The sequence below is a fragment of the Calidris pugnax genome, unplaced genomic scaffold (genome assembly GCF_001431845.1).
Source record: "Calidris pugnax isolate Ruff unplaced genomic scaffold, ASM143184v1 scaffold44, whole genome shotgun sequence".
Taxonomy (NCBI): Eukaryota; Metazoa; Chordata; class Aves; order Charadriiformes; family Scolopacidae; genus Calidris; species Calidris pugnax.
The window spans coordinates 5,310,315-5,320,785 of record NW_015094506.1 but is presented as its reverse complement, the minus strand read 5'-3'; the positions used below and the strand labels follow the sequence as shown (position 1 = coordinate 5,320,785).

The 10,471-nt window shown below is 45.6% G+C and overlaps 1 protein-coding gene and 1 long non-coding RNA gene across 2 annotated transcripts; one reads left to right on the top strand and one right to left on the bottom strand.

The window, feature by feature from the left end:
* The first annotated feature begins 32 nt into the window (after positions 1–32).
* PHF5A (PHD finger protein 5A) lies at positions 33–7,163 on the top strand. Its single transcript, XM_014963623.1, has 4 exons — positions 33–301; positions 1,714–1,737; positions 3,177–3,343; positions 6,447–7,163. The coding sequence occupies exons 1-4, from the start codon at positions 250–252 to the stop codon at positions 6,534–6,536; spliced, it is 333 nt and encodes a 110-aa protein (XP_014819109.1). The 5' UTR covers positions 33–249; the 3' UTR covers positions 6,537–7,163.
* Positions 685–8,843, bottom strand: LOC106901204. The gene is made up of 4 exons (XR_001414280.1): positions 8,745–8,843; positions 5,913–6,031; positions 1,907–2,019; positions 685–826 (listed from the first exon to the last, which is right to left on the bottom strand). It is a non-coding gene; the product is annotated as an uncharacterized LOC106901204 (long non-coding RNA).
* Between the last annotated feature and the right edge of the window lie 1,628 nt (positions 8,844–10,471).

Genomic DNA, 10,471 nt, shown 5'->3' with positions numbered 1-10,471 from the left:
AGGTATCCGCGCCAAGAAGGCGGCTACCGGGCAAGGTGCGGGTCTTCTCCGGGAGGGAGAAGGTTAACGACGGAGTGGCTCTAACGGAGAGAGTTTTCTCGGCGGCGCTCCGTGCGATCTCGTTGCGGCGTTCCCGCTGGAGGTGGCGCTTTGTGTAGGCGCTGTGCTCACCCCAGGCAGGACCGTCGGGGCGCGCGGGTCAGGGGTGAGCGCGCAGGGCGGCCGCGGCAGGCGGGTGCTCACGTCGCCATGGCCAAGCACCACCCGGACCTCATCTTCTGCCGCAAGCAGGCGGGCGTCGGTGAGTCCCGGGAGGGCCCCCCCCATCGCCTCTCACCCCTCTCTTCGCTGCGGGGCGAGAAGGGGGGAGGGGGGCCCGCGAGCCCGCCGTTAGCGGCCGTTAGGCGCCTGCGCGTGACCGTTAGGCCTAGTGGGGGGAGGGGCGCCCGCCTTGCTCCTCCCTCCCCATTTTATTTCATTTTTATTGCCGTATTCTGTCGCGGTTTATGGGTTCTTCCCCTGGGGTGGGGAGGAAGCTCTGTAAGGAAGGCTCCCGGCCCTAACCCCGTCCCGGGTGCGTCCCCCGGGGCCCGTCCTATGGTGCGGGTGCTCCGGGGCCTCTCAGTGGAGCTGAAGGGCTCTGGCTCCTTCGTTACAGCACCCTCATCTTCTTCAGGCGGGGGAGGAAGGCAGGTGGAGTCGTTGGCTGCGCGCAGAAAAATGTGATTATGATTTACTCACATTTTACTCCTATTGTGCTGGTAGTACCAGTGCAGGCAGGAGAATGAGCTGAAGGCTTCAGCCAGCACTGGGAGCATCTTTCTGGCTGCAAGATAAAGTTATTTTCCAGGTTAGACCTGTAGATAAATAGCGAGCTTTGTGCTTGTCGCTTGGGTCAGAATTTGCCCTGCTAGGTCTTTAAAAAGTCTTACTTAGATTAGAATTTGCAGTATCTCCTCCAAATTATTTTTTTTTCACTCCTTAGAAAAGCAAATTTAACATGCAATTTTCTGAAAGAGCTGTAAACACAGAATATGCAGCTGCACTGTCTGTAGGAAAGTTCTTTCTAGAATAGTGAATGCAGATAACAGCCTATCTGTTTTGAAAATTCATTTCCAGCCTGATGAATCCCTTGATCCTCAAACTTCAACTGAATCACTATGAGTCTTTGTAAAGGTGGACATCTGCTCTTTAGAACTTGACATTTATTGCATTTATCCAAGTTACTAGTATCATTGTTGTCAGTTTCCTAGACAAGTGGCAAGATGTCTAAGATATTTCTACCTACCTTTGTACTCTGAAGCGAAGAATGTATTTGGGCTGCCTTAAATCGAATAAACAGTTGGTTGTGGGTTTTTTTGTCTCATTAGCAGCAGTGTAAAAGCCGTGCCAAGGCTCATGTCTAGGCTTTCCTAGACATTTCCTTTGGTCAGGTACATTGGCTATATTTGAAGTGGAGTAATGAATGTGGGTTTCTTTACTGCCAATGGATGTCATTGTGCATCCAAACTTCGATCTTGGTAAACGTCTCCAGGAGGCTATATATTGTTTGTTGAAAATACGTTTGTATTTGTGCTCAAACTGTTTCTGTGGTTAGGGTTTTGTGCATTTATTTTTTTTTTAAAAAGACTGCTTACTGCAGAAGGTAATAATTTGACATTCAAGCCCCTGCTTCTATCTCAAATAATTTTTTTCTTTTTTTTTTTCTTACAGCAATCGGAAGACTTTGTGAAAAATGTAAGTATAGCTTCTACATATAGTTGCTTGAGAACATGGTTTTGTGGTTAGAGTGTACAGTTTGAATTTGGGGATTTGATTCTATTTTTGCTTTAACCACAAACTTGATGTAACTCTGAGATGGGAAACATTACTTGTGTATTGCAAGTGTAAATCAGTGAATACTTACAAAGTTATGTGTTCAAATAGTTTGTCACATAAATGCATGCTGTTCTAGTGTATATGCTGATGGCATTTTCAGTAACTGAGGCTGCAGTGACTTCTTGGTTGATTCTTTGTAATCTGTAATAAAAAATGATAGGCCTGGTAATTTAAAAGCAAGAAAAAAATACATTTTTTGAATCTGACTTTTTCACACCTTGAGAAAGGTTCCCTTCAGTATCTAGGAGAATAAGAAATTATGGGGAGGGAACATCGAGAGTTAGAGCAGAAAAATCCCCACAGAATCAAATGTCAGTGCTCAACTGTAGAAGAGAAGAAAGAGTATGATCTGTCATTGGATCCTTGTAGGGGAACAGAACAAATAAGATTACTAATTTCTGATTCAAAAATGGTACAAGAGTAAGCAAAGTGAGGAGAAGCAGAGTTTGAAGCTACAAGACTGTTTTCAAAAGCACTCAGCAGTGAAGCAAGTTCCCATTGGTAGTAGTTGAGGGCTGTCATGCTGGAGATTTAAGAGCAGGTTAGATGAGCTGTTTGTGGGAGTCAGGATTAGATGCCTTGGGAACTGGTAATAGGATATGAAGCCTTTCATCCCTAGGTCAGCGTTTTGGATAAGGTCCAGCACAACAGAGACTGTCAATGGCATCTGATGGCTGCTTGCCTGTATGATATGAGTACTTGAGTTTCACTCAGTTCCTTGTGAGAAAGCAAGAGCAACTTTTATGAAATGGCTGTTTATGCCAGTTTGCCCTTTCTTTGGCCTTCTCACAGATGAAGGATTAAAAGGACCACGAGTACAATCTCTTATCTCATCTCTTTGAGGATAGTAACTCCAGACTTTTGTTGATGTGACACTGTGGGAGAAGCTCACACTGCTGCTTCTGTGTTGTAGGTAAGGACACTAGTCCTGTCAGTCCAGTATTTTTTCACAAGTTAAAAATTAGGAAAAGTTCTAAAGTTCTAGAGTAAAAGTAATGGTATGATGTAAGCAGGTATTGGCTAATCACAGAAGTGAGTTTCTTCTCTGATTGTGAATGCATGATTTAAAAAAAAAAATAGATAAGAACTCAAATATTGCAGGCTACTGGTCTTTGTTCTTCTCAAGTCTGTGTGCAAATACAAAGTTTCACCCTGTGCCTGCAAGATTGATTTCTGCAGTTCAGTTGTATTGTCTTTGAGCGTACAGGCAAGCTCTTTGACGAGGAAGCTTTTCCTTTTCCATGTGGGGGGGTGGAGAAAAGGACATTCTGTAACCAAAGGCTCTGCTGTGCTTGCAGGTGATGGCAAATGCGTGATCTGCGACTCCTACGTGCGGCCCTGCACGCTGGTGCGCATATGTGATGAGTGTAACTATGGCTCCTACCAAGGGCGCTGTGTCATCTGCGGGGGTCCGGGAGTGTCTGATGCCTACTACTGCAAGGAGTGCACCATCCAGGAAAAAGATGTACGTTGTCGTCCTGTCTCCTGTTGAATTGGTTATGTCTTTATTTAGCAGCCGTGCTTATCTTTAATGGCCTTGGAGCTAGTGAAATTAGTGCTGGGACATGAGACGCTTGGGTTCTACTGCCAGTGTTGGCACTGGTTTTCATTGCCTTGTACCTTTCTTTCCCTGTTGGCAGTTCCCTGTGTTTGCAAAGCATTTTGAAGTATCGGAGCATTTTGAGATTTTGTAACTCTTTTCGTCCTGAAAGATCTTTGACTAGTTTGTACTGCACACTCACGGTTCACTTCATCCCCTCACTGCTTGTTAGAGCTTGAAGTTGTTGTCTTGCTAGGTCTCTCAGCTTAGGTTTTATCAGCGTCAGAGATACTACAGACACTGCAGAGGCTGTGGTAGGAGCAGCTCCTCACTATAAATCCGTTATCAGCCACTGACCAAGGACACATGCAGTACTGTAAGGTCTGTGGAATCAACACCTGTGTTTTCCTTTGGCTAACAACATTAAATTCCATCTTAGTGTCCTGTGTCTGCACCACTAATTGTGTTTTACAAGTTTGAAGTTTCTTGTATAATTTCAGGAGGACATGATTTAATTTTTTTATTATTTTCTGGGATGGCCTATATTGTAGACATCTTTGCTGCCAGCACTTTTTGGTGTAATGTTCCTTTGTTTCTATAGTCAGTGCTGTTTAATCTTCTTGTGCTGAAAGATAGATGCTGCCCATGTGAAACAAGGCAGCTGTTCCCCCCTTCAGGTCTTTCTTAACATCCAACACAATGAGTGCAGGATGTGAAGAACTGAAAATGAAGTGGTAGAAAGACCTTAGGGAGAAGCAAGAACATGATGCTTACAGTTGCAATATCCCCAGAATACAGACCTGAAAACTGTGAGAGTGTCTGCTAAAGGTTGTTTGGGTTTTGGTGCTTTGCAAATGCCATTTCCAGTACACCCTAATGACAGTGGAGAACATGCTGAGAAAATGGTTCAGACTGATTCAGAGGAACATGCTCAACTGAGTGGGTTGCTGGTTTAATTCTCTGCCGTGCCTACATTTTCTGTAGAGGCCTGCAGCTAAATACAGGACAGGGGCAGGTCCTCGTCTGAATTTAGTCATTAGATCTGACAGGACCATAATTTTTCTTAGTATCTAAATATGGATACAAGTGCTGTGATGGTGGTGCTGCCTCTTATTTTGGAAATACTTCAGGAAACAGTAGTTTTGTTCAATTGCTTTTGGAACCAAGACACCTGGCTCGATAAGTCATGATTAAAATAGGCTTTGTTTTATTTTTACCAATTCATACTGATTGCCAACAGGTATTTTTCATAATGTAAGCTCACCTGTAGCTTATCATGTCTGGTTCAGGTGTGAAATAGCCAGCTGCTCTACAAGGGAGGGTTGTAGAAAATGTAAGGCTGGAGGAGGAGGAGGATGACAAGTCAGAAGTGAGGTATTTTGGCAGCTGGGTGAGGGCTGCTATGGGTGAATACAGTTTCTCTGTACCAGCAAACTAAACTGTTAGGGATTATTGCAGATCTGAAACAAGAGGTTTGACATGATTGACTTGCAGGATTGAGAAATGTTGGCACAGGTGTAGGGTGCCCAGAATGAGAGAAGTGTGCTGCCTGTCACAATTACGGTAGCTGGTGCTGAATAAGAAAAGCAGATGGACAGAGCTCTATACCTGAAGCTCTAAGACTCCAAGGTTTCAGTCACAGCCCTTCTGTCATCCTCAGAGAAAGACTGAAAAGGATAGTGAAGGAAGAAAGCAAATAGTAAAATGGAAGGAGGAGGTAAACATTGTTGGGCATGAGGCAATGGGCCTGGTTAGTCTTGGTTTGTTTGTTCTGAAGAAGGGAGGAATAGGTATTGTTTCACCCCACTTCTGTCTGTGGGTAAAGGCCAAAATCCTGCCTTGTCACCTAGGACAGCCCTGAGTTGCAAAAAGTAATTTTTGTCTTGGGGACAGGAGCATGCACACATGCTGCCTCCTTAGGAGGAGATGGAAGAATGAAGAGAGCCCTGCAATAGTGCTGTCAAGATCGCAGGCTCTCAGGCTCAGGGAAGGCAAGGCTTGGAAGAGTCCTACTATTGAGGTTCAAAATCAAATAAGGATACAGTAGCTAGAGATGAGTTGTGGAAGGTGTATGGGGGAGGGATGATTTCTTCCCTCCATCCCGTTATTTCCACCGTACAGACCCTCCTCACTGGGTTGCATCTCCTGTACAGGAACAGGTATCAGTGGGGCAGCTTGGGTGCAGTTTCTACAGCGGCTGACATTTGCCCAGAGGCTTTCTAAATCTAATCCACTCTGGCTTACACAACAGCCAAGGACATGCGTTTCTCTGCCTGCTGGGCCCCTCACAGCTGCTGTTGCCAGCCACAACATTTTGCCCTCAATAGATATGCAGATGCTGGGCTCAGGTGGCCCATGGACAAATGTTCCCTGGTACACTGAGGGATATATCTCGCTGATTTGTGTTTGCAACCACAACCAATCACTGAGGTGGGTCTCTTTCTTGCTTTTCTTGTGGCTTTTTTCTCACCGTGTACTGGAATTCAGAACTTACCCCTGTAGCTGCTGTGAATGGCTGTCCTCTCCCAAGGTGGCCACACAGCCTCTGCAGTAATCAATCCAGGATGCAGGAAATCTGAGACTCAGTTCTGCTGTCACAGCTGAGAGGAGTCCCTAAACACAAGAATGGCTTGGTGACATGTAAAGCAGCAAGATTCTTTTTGGCTAAGGAAGGGAAAGGTTATTCCTCTGGGCCCTATAAATCCCGTGTACCCTAATTTAGAAAGAATCCAGTCTTAAGGCACTGAGCATCCTTTTCATTAAACTGCTGATGTTATATGAGCTGTTTTCCATCTTCACCCTGAGGAAGAGAATGTCCTAGAGTAATGTTATAAAGGCATCAGTCATCTACTCTGTTCCACTGTCTTGCTAACCAGTATTGGAGGGCAGTTTGTCCGCACAGGTGTTCAAAATGTGTGTTGAGGACAGGGTGAGGAGTGTGGAAACTGAGAACTTACTAGAACTGTGTAAGTGATGATGATGTTCTGTTTGTCTGTCTCCTAACTTGCATTTTCTTTTCTTCTTGCAGAGAGATGGTTGCCCTAAGATCGTCAACCTGGGCAGTTCCAAGACAGATCTCTTCTATGAAAGGAAAAAGTATGGCTTCAAGAAGAGGTGATCCTATCTGTACGTGGCTACACCTCCTGTCAGGTTGGCAAGAGGGTCTTGGAACATCTCTGGACTTTACTATTACTGAAAACCGGTTGATTATCTTTTTTCTAAAGCAGTACAAATTCAGTAGTATACTTGGGCTTGGAGAGGTAACAGACTGAGTAGTGACTGAAATCTGATCAGAACTGACTATCAGAGAGCAAATGAGGATTACTGTCTCTTGCATTTTCAGAAGCTCTGCTAGTAGCTGTCCCAGCTTGCAATAAAAATCCTGGTGGGCAAGTATTTACACCTGGAAGAGACCAGCTCAGTAAAAAGCAAGTGCCATTTCTGGCGTGGGGAAAGACCTTGCAGTTGTTCTTACCAGGCCTCCTCTCAATTTTCTGGAATTGCCCCACACATTGCTATTGAAGAACGGAGCACCAATCCCCTGTGTCCACTCCCCCTCCTCCTTCTTCCAGTATATTTCCATGCTGCCCTGCTTTGTAAGGAACCTGCTTATTGCTGGTGCCTTCCTAGGGAGAGCACAGCTGTTCCATGTTTTCTTTGACAGATTAATCCAAGGCCCTTTCTTGTAACCATTTCTGTAGGATGCATAGCAATAAAGCTTCTTTGGGGTTTTTTTTTCTTTTAAGTTTTTTTGTTTGGGTTTTTTTAATGTATAAAAAGGATTTCTCTCCAGTTCATTCTGTGCCTAGTCTCTCTGGAGCTTTCTGGGGACACACAGGATTAGCCCAGCTAAAACTGCACAATGGGTTATCTGGTTTCTGACAGTGCCTGCTTATGGCCATGTGACCTTGCTGCAAGGAGCTTCAGGGAACGGCTATCGCTTTTGTCTGCCTGTGATCCCAGCCACTGATCATTTTGTCCCGTAGCGTGAGGATCGCTGAGCTTGTAACCCTTATCCTAGCTAATATGGCTGTGGATGTTGTTTCACCGTGCAAACATCCAATCCCTTTCTAAAACCTACTAAGCTATTTGACTCGCTCTCCTGTTCTTGTGAATAAGTTAAAGCCTTCCCTGCTGTAACTGGAAACCAGCTATTGTGTTCTAGGCTATTAGCCGTATGCGTGCTGAAAACCAGAGGCTGCTTGTTTGTCAAATACCAGTACGGGCTAAAAGCAGTCTGTTGGCTCAGCAGAGATCTGGGAATGGGAGCCTTTATGTGGAGGTGGAACTGAGTTCCCTACTCAGTGTGTGCACTCCTCAGATGGTTAAATTGGGGTCCTAGCTCAATGTGCCCTGTAGTCCTTAAAGTCTTCATAACCCGAGCAGAGCATGTGCTACAGTAGCGGGATTCTTTTTGCACAGTCTTGGGGTGCAAAGCCTGTATCGTGCCCCTCCTGGGATTTCAGTTGTTTCCCTGAGGCCAGTACTGATTCCTTTAACTTCTCTCCAGCTTAAATGCTGCTTCTACCTGCTCCTCTAGGTGTTTAGGATAAGAGTGAAAACAAGCAGACAAGTTGTGATCATCCTTCCCTTCCATTTATTCCTGCTGCAGCTGGCTTTGGCTATGACTGGTCCTACAGCCATCTCAGCTGCTCTTCCCTCTCCTCCCCCCAGCTATTAATACTGTCCAGTTTCTCTTCCAAGCTTTTCACAGTCCTTAGAGTAAATGTACATCTTCTTCCCCGCACCATGGTTCCCTAACGCAGCTTCTGGTTAATTTTTACCAATGTGGGTGCCATTTGCCAAGATGTTCGGAGCAAACTGGTTCTCTGGTTCCAGCAAACCCACTCTCTCAAAGGAATTCTGCCTGACTAAGCAGATGCTTCTTGTTCCTGACTGGGAGGCCCATGTCAGAACCATTATCAGCCATGTTAAATTCTGCATTTCTTTAAAAGCAGGGCATGACATGCAGATTTTTTTTGTACCTGGAACTTTATCACTTCAACCAGAATTTATCACTTGCTCTCAGTCAGGCTGCCCAAATTATCACACTAGAAACGCAGAAGCTTTGTACATGTTTTTTTTTTTTTTCCTTTCCCAGAAGTTTCTAAGGTAACAAAAGTTGTTTGGTGAAGGTAGAGGGAAACAAAGTTCGAATTATTTTTTTTGTCTCGCAGTTATTGCCCCTGGAGCAGGGACCACCTAGAAGATCTAATTTTAGAGCAGCCCTCATTCCTGATCATTTAGTGGTATCAGCCTGGCAGCTACAGAGACACAAGTGTCCCCATCCCTTCCCCCACCCCCAAAAACGGCTGAGCGTACTTACTTTCTTGGCACTCCGGATGCCCTCACTCTGACTGCCGGGTATGTCGGACCGCGCGCTCTGGCAGCAATGGGAGTTAAGCTGCCATTTCTAGTTGTTCTGAGTCACTGGGCAGGTGGAGAGAGGGAGGGACAGGCTTTTTCCCCTTTGCCTTGTTTGCTCAGACAGCTCTGGGGAGGACGCCAAATGCTGCCGGTGCTCGGATCATTTCAGCGCCGTTGCCTTTCTGGTACTTTCGGAGCACGGTCGGGACATTGCCCTGAAGCTGCTAATTCAGACAAGGGTAATGGATACAGTTGGGCAGCCCAGAAAAACCCAGCCTTGCCTGCATGGTAATGCTTTCTGTTGGCCAGCAATGAAAACTCAGGCAGGGCCCCTAGAGATCTGCAATATTTCTTACCTAAATAGATTATTTTTTTTTGTTAAAGTACTTGTCCAGTAGAAAGAGATTTCCTGGCAGCACTGGAGACCAGAGCACATGCTAAAAGGGTGAGCTTCCCTGCAGGGGGGGAATGAGACCAGACTGTCCCGCTACTGTCTGCCTGCCAAGCTCTGGAAGGGCTTCATCAGACCTTGGAGCCTGAAGTAGCCTGATTCAGGGGCTCCCTGGCTGCCAGCTGTGAAGCACTTGCTTGACAACTGGGAGGAAGGAAGGGAGGGAGGGCTACGTCTCTGCGGCAGCTGAACCCCCGTGGTGTTGGCTGCAAATCTTAATTGCATGGAGCTAAATGTGTCTTCCTGCCATTTCTTTGCTAGGTAGGGTTATCTCTTTGTTTCCTTTTTTCCCTTTTTTTTTTTTAAATCAAAAGGATGTTATGAAATCGGTAAAAAAAGAATTTTATTTCAAATATTTACACGGGGGGTGGGGGGGAAACATGGGACCTCTTGGCCTATGAAGTAATCAGGCTCTTTGTTGCCAGTGCTAACAAGGCATGGCTGCGTTCTGAAATATAGGTGTTCCCTGTTAGGCACCTTGTCACAGCAGCTACCAGCGTCAATACCTGCAGCCAAGCTCAGCAAATAGCTCTGCTCCTTTGAATCATCTTAGACCTTGTCTTGACAAAGCCCTTGAGCCCGAAGCATTACCTTTCTTTTTAGAAAAAAAAACAAAACCCAAAGGTAGGCAAAGGCCTTGAGCCGGCCTGTGAGCTTTCCCTGCGGGAGCCGGCGTGGATGAAATCCTGCTTTTGAAACCTTATCTGCACACAGGAGCTGTTATTTTCTCATTACGGGGATCAGCTGGAGACGTTGTTTGCCTATTTCAACAGCAGGAAAGAATTTTTCATTTCCTTGAGGCCGTCATGTGACTTGAACGTAAAGAGGATTCAGGGTATGGCGATGTTAATTATGCCCCATTATAACCTGACTGCCTTTCCTTGGCGTTAAATAGCCCAGCCAAATGAGCCTGGCCATTCTTTCCCTCCCCCCCATGCCCGCACGTGATTCCGTAGCTTGGCTTTGACGTAATAGCCAAATGGCCGAGGACGCGTGAGCGGATACAGTGACAGAATTCCTCTGCCCGCCTGCGTTACCGGGGCCACGCCATAATTACAGGAGCACGGTCAAGGCACAAGTATTTTAAAGAGCCCTAATGTGTAACGCCCTCTTAGTAACACCTAATTAAAACAACAATAGAATTTTAGAAATGTAATTGCCTCTTTTTTTTTTTTTTCCCCTTGATGCTAAAAATAGCGCAGTCGTTTTAATTTCCCGATCCCTGGCTGACGAGT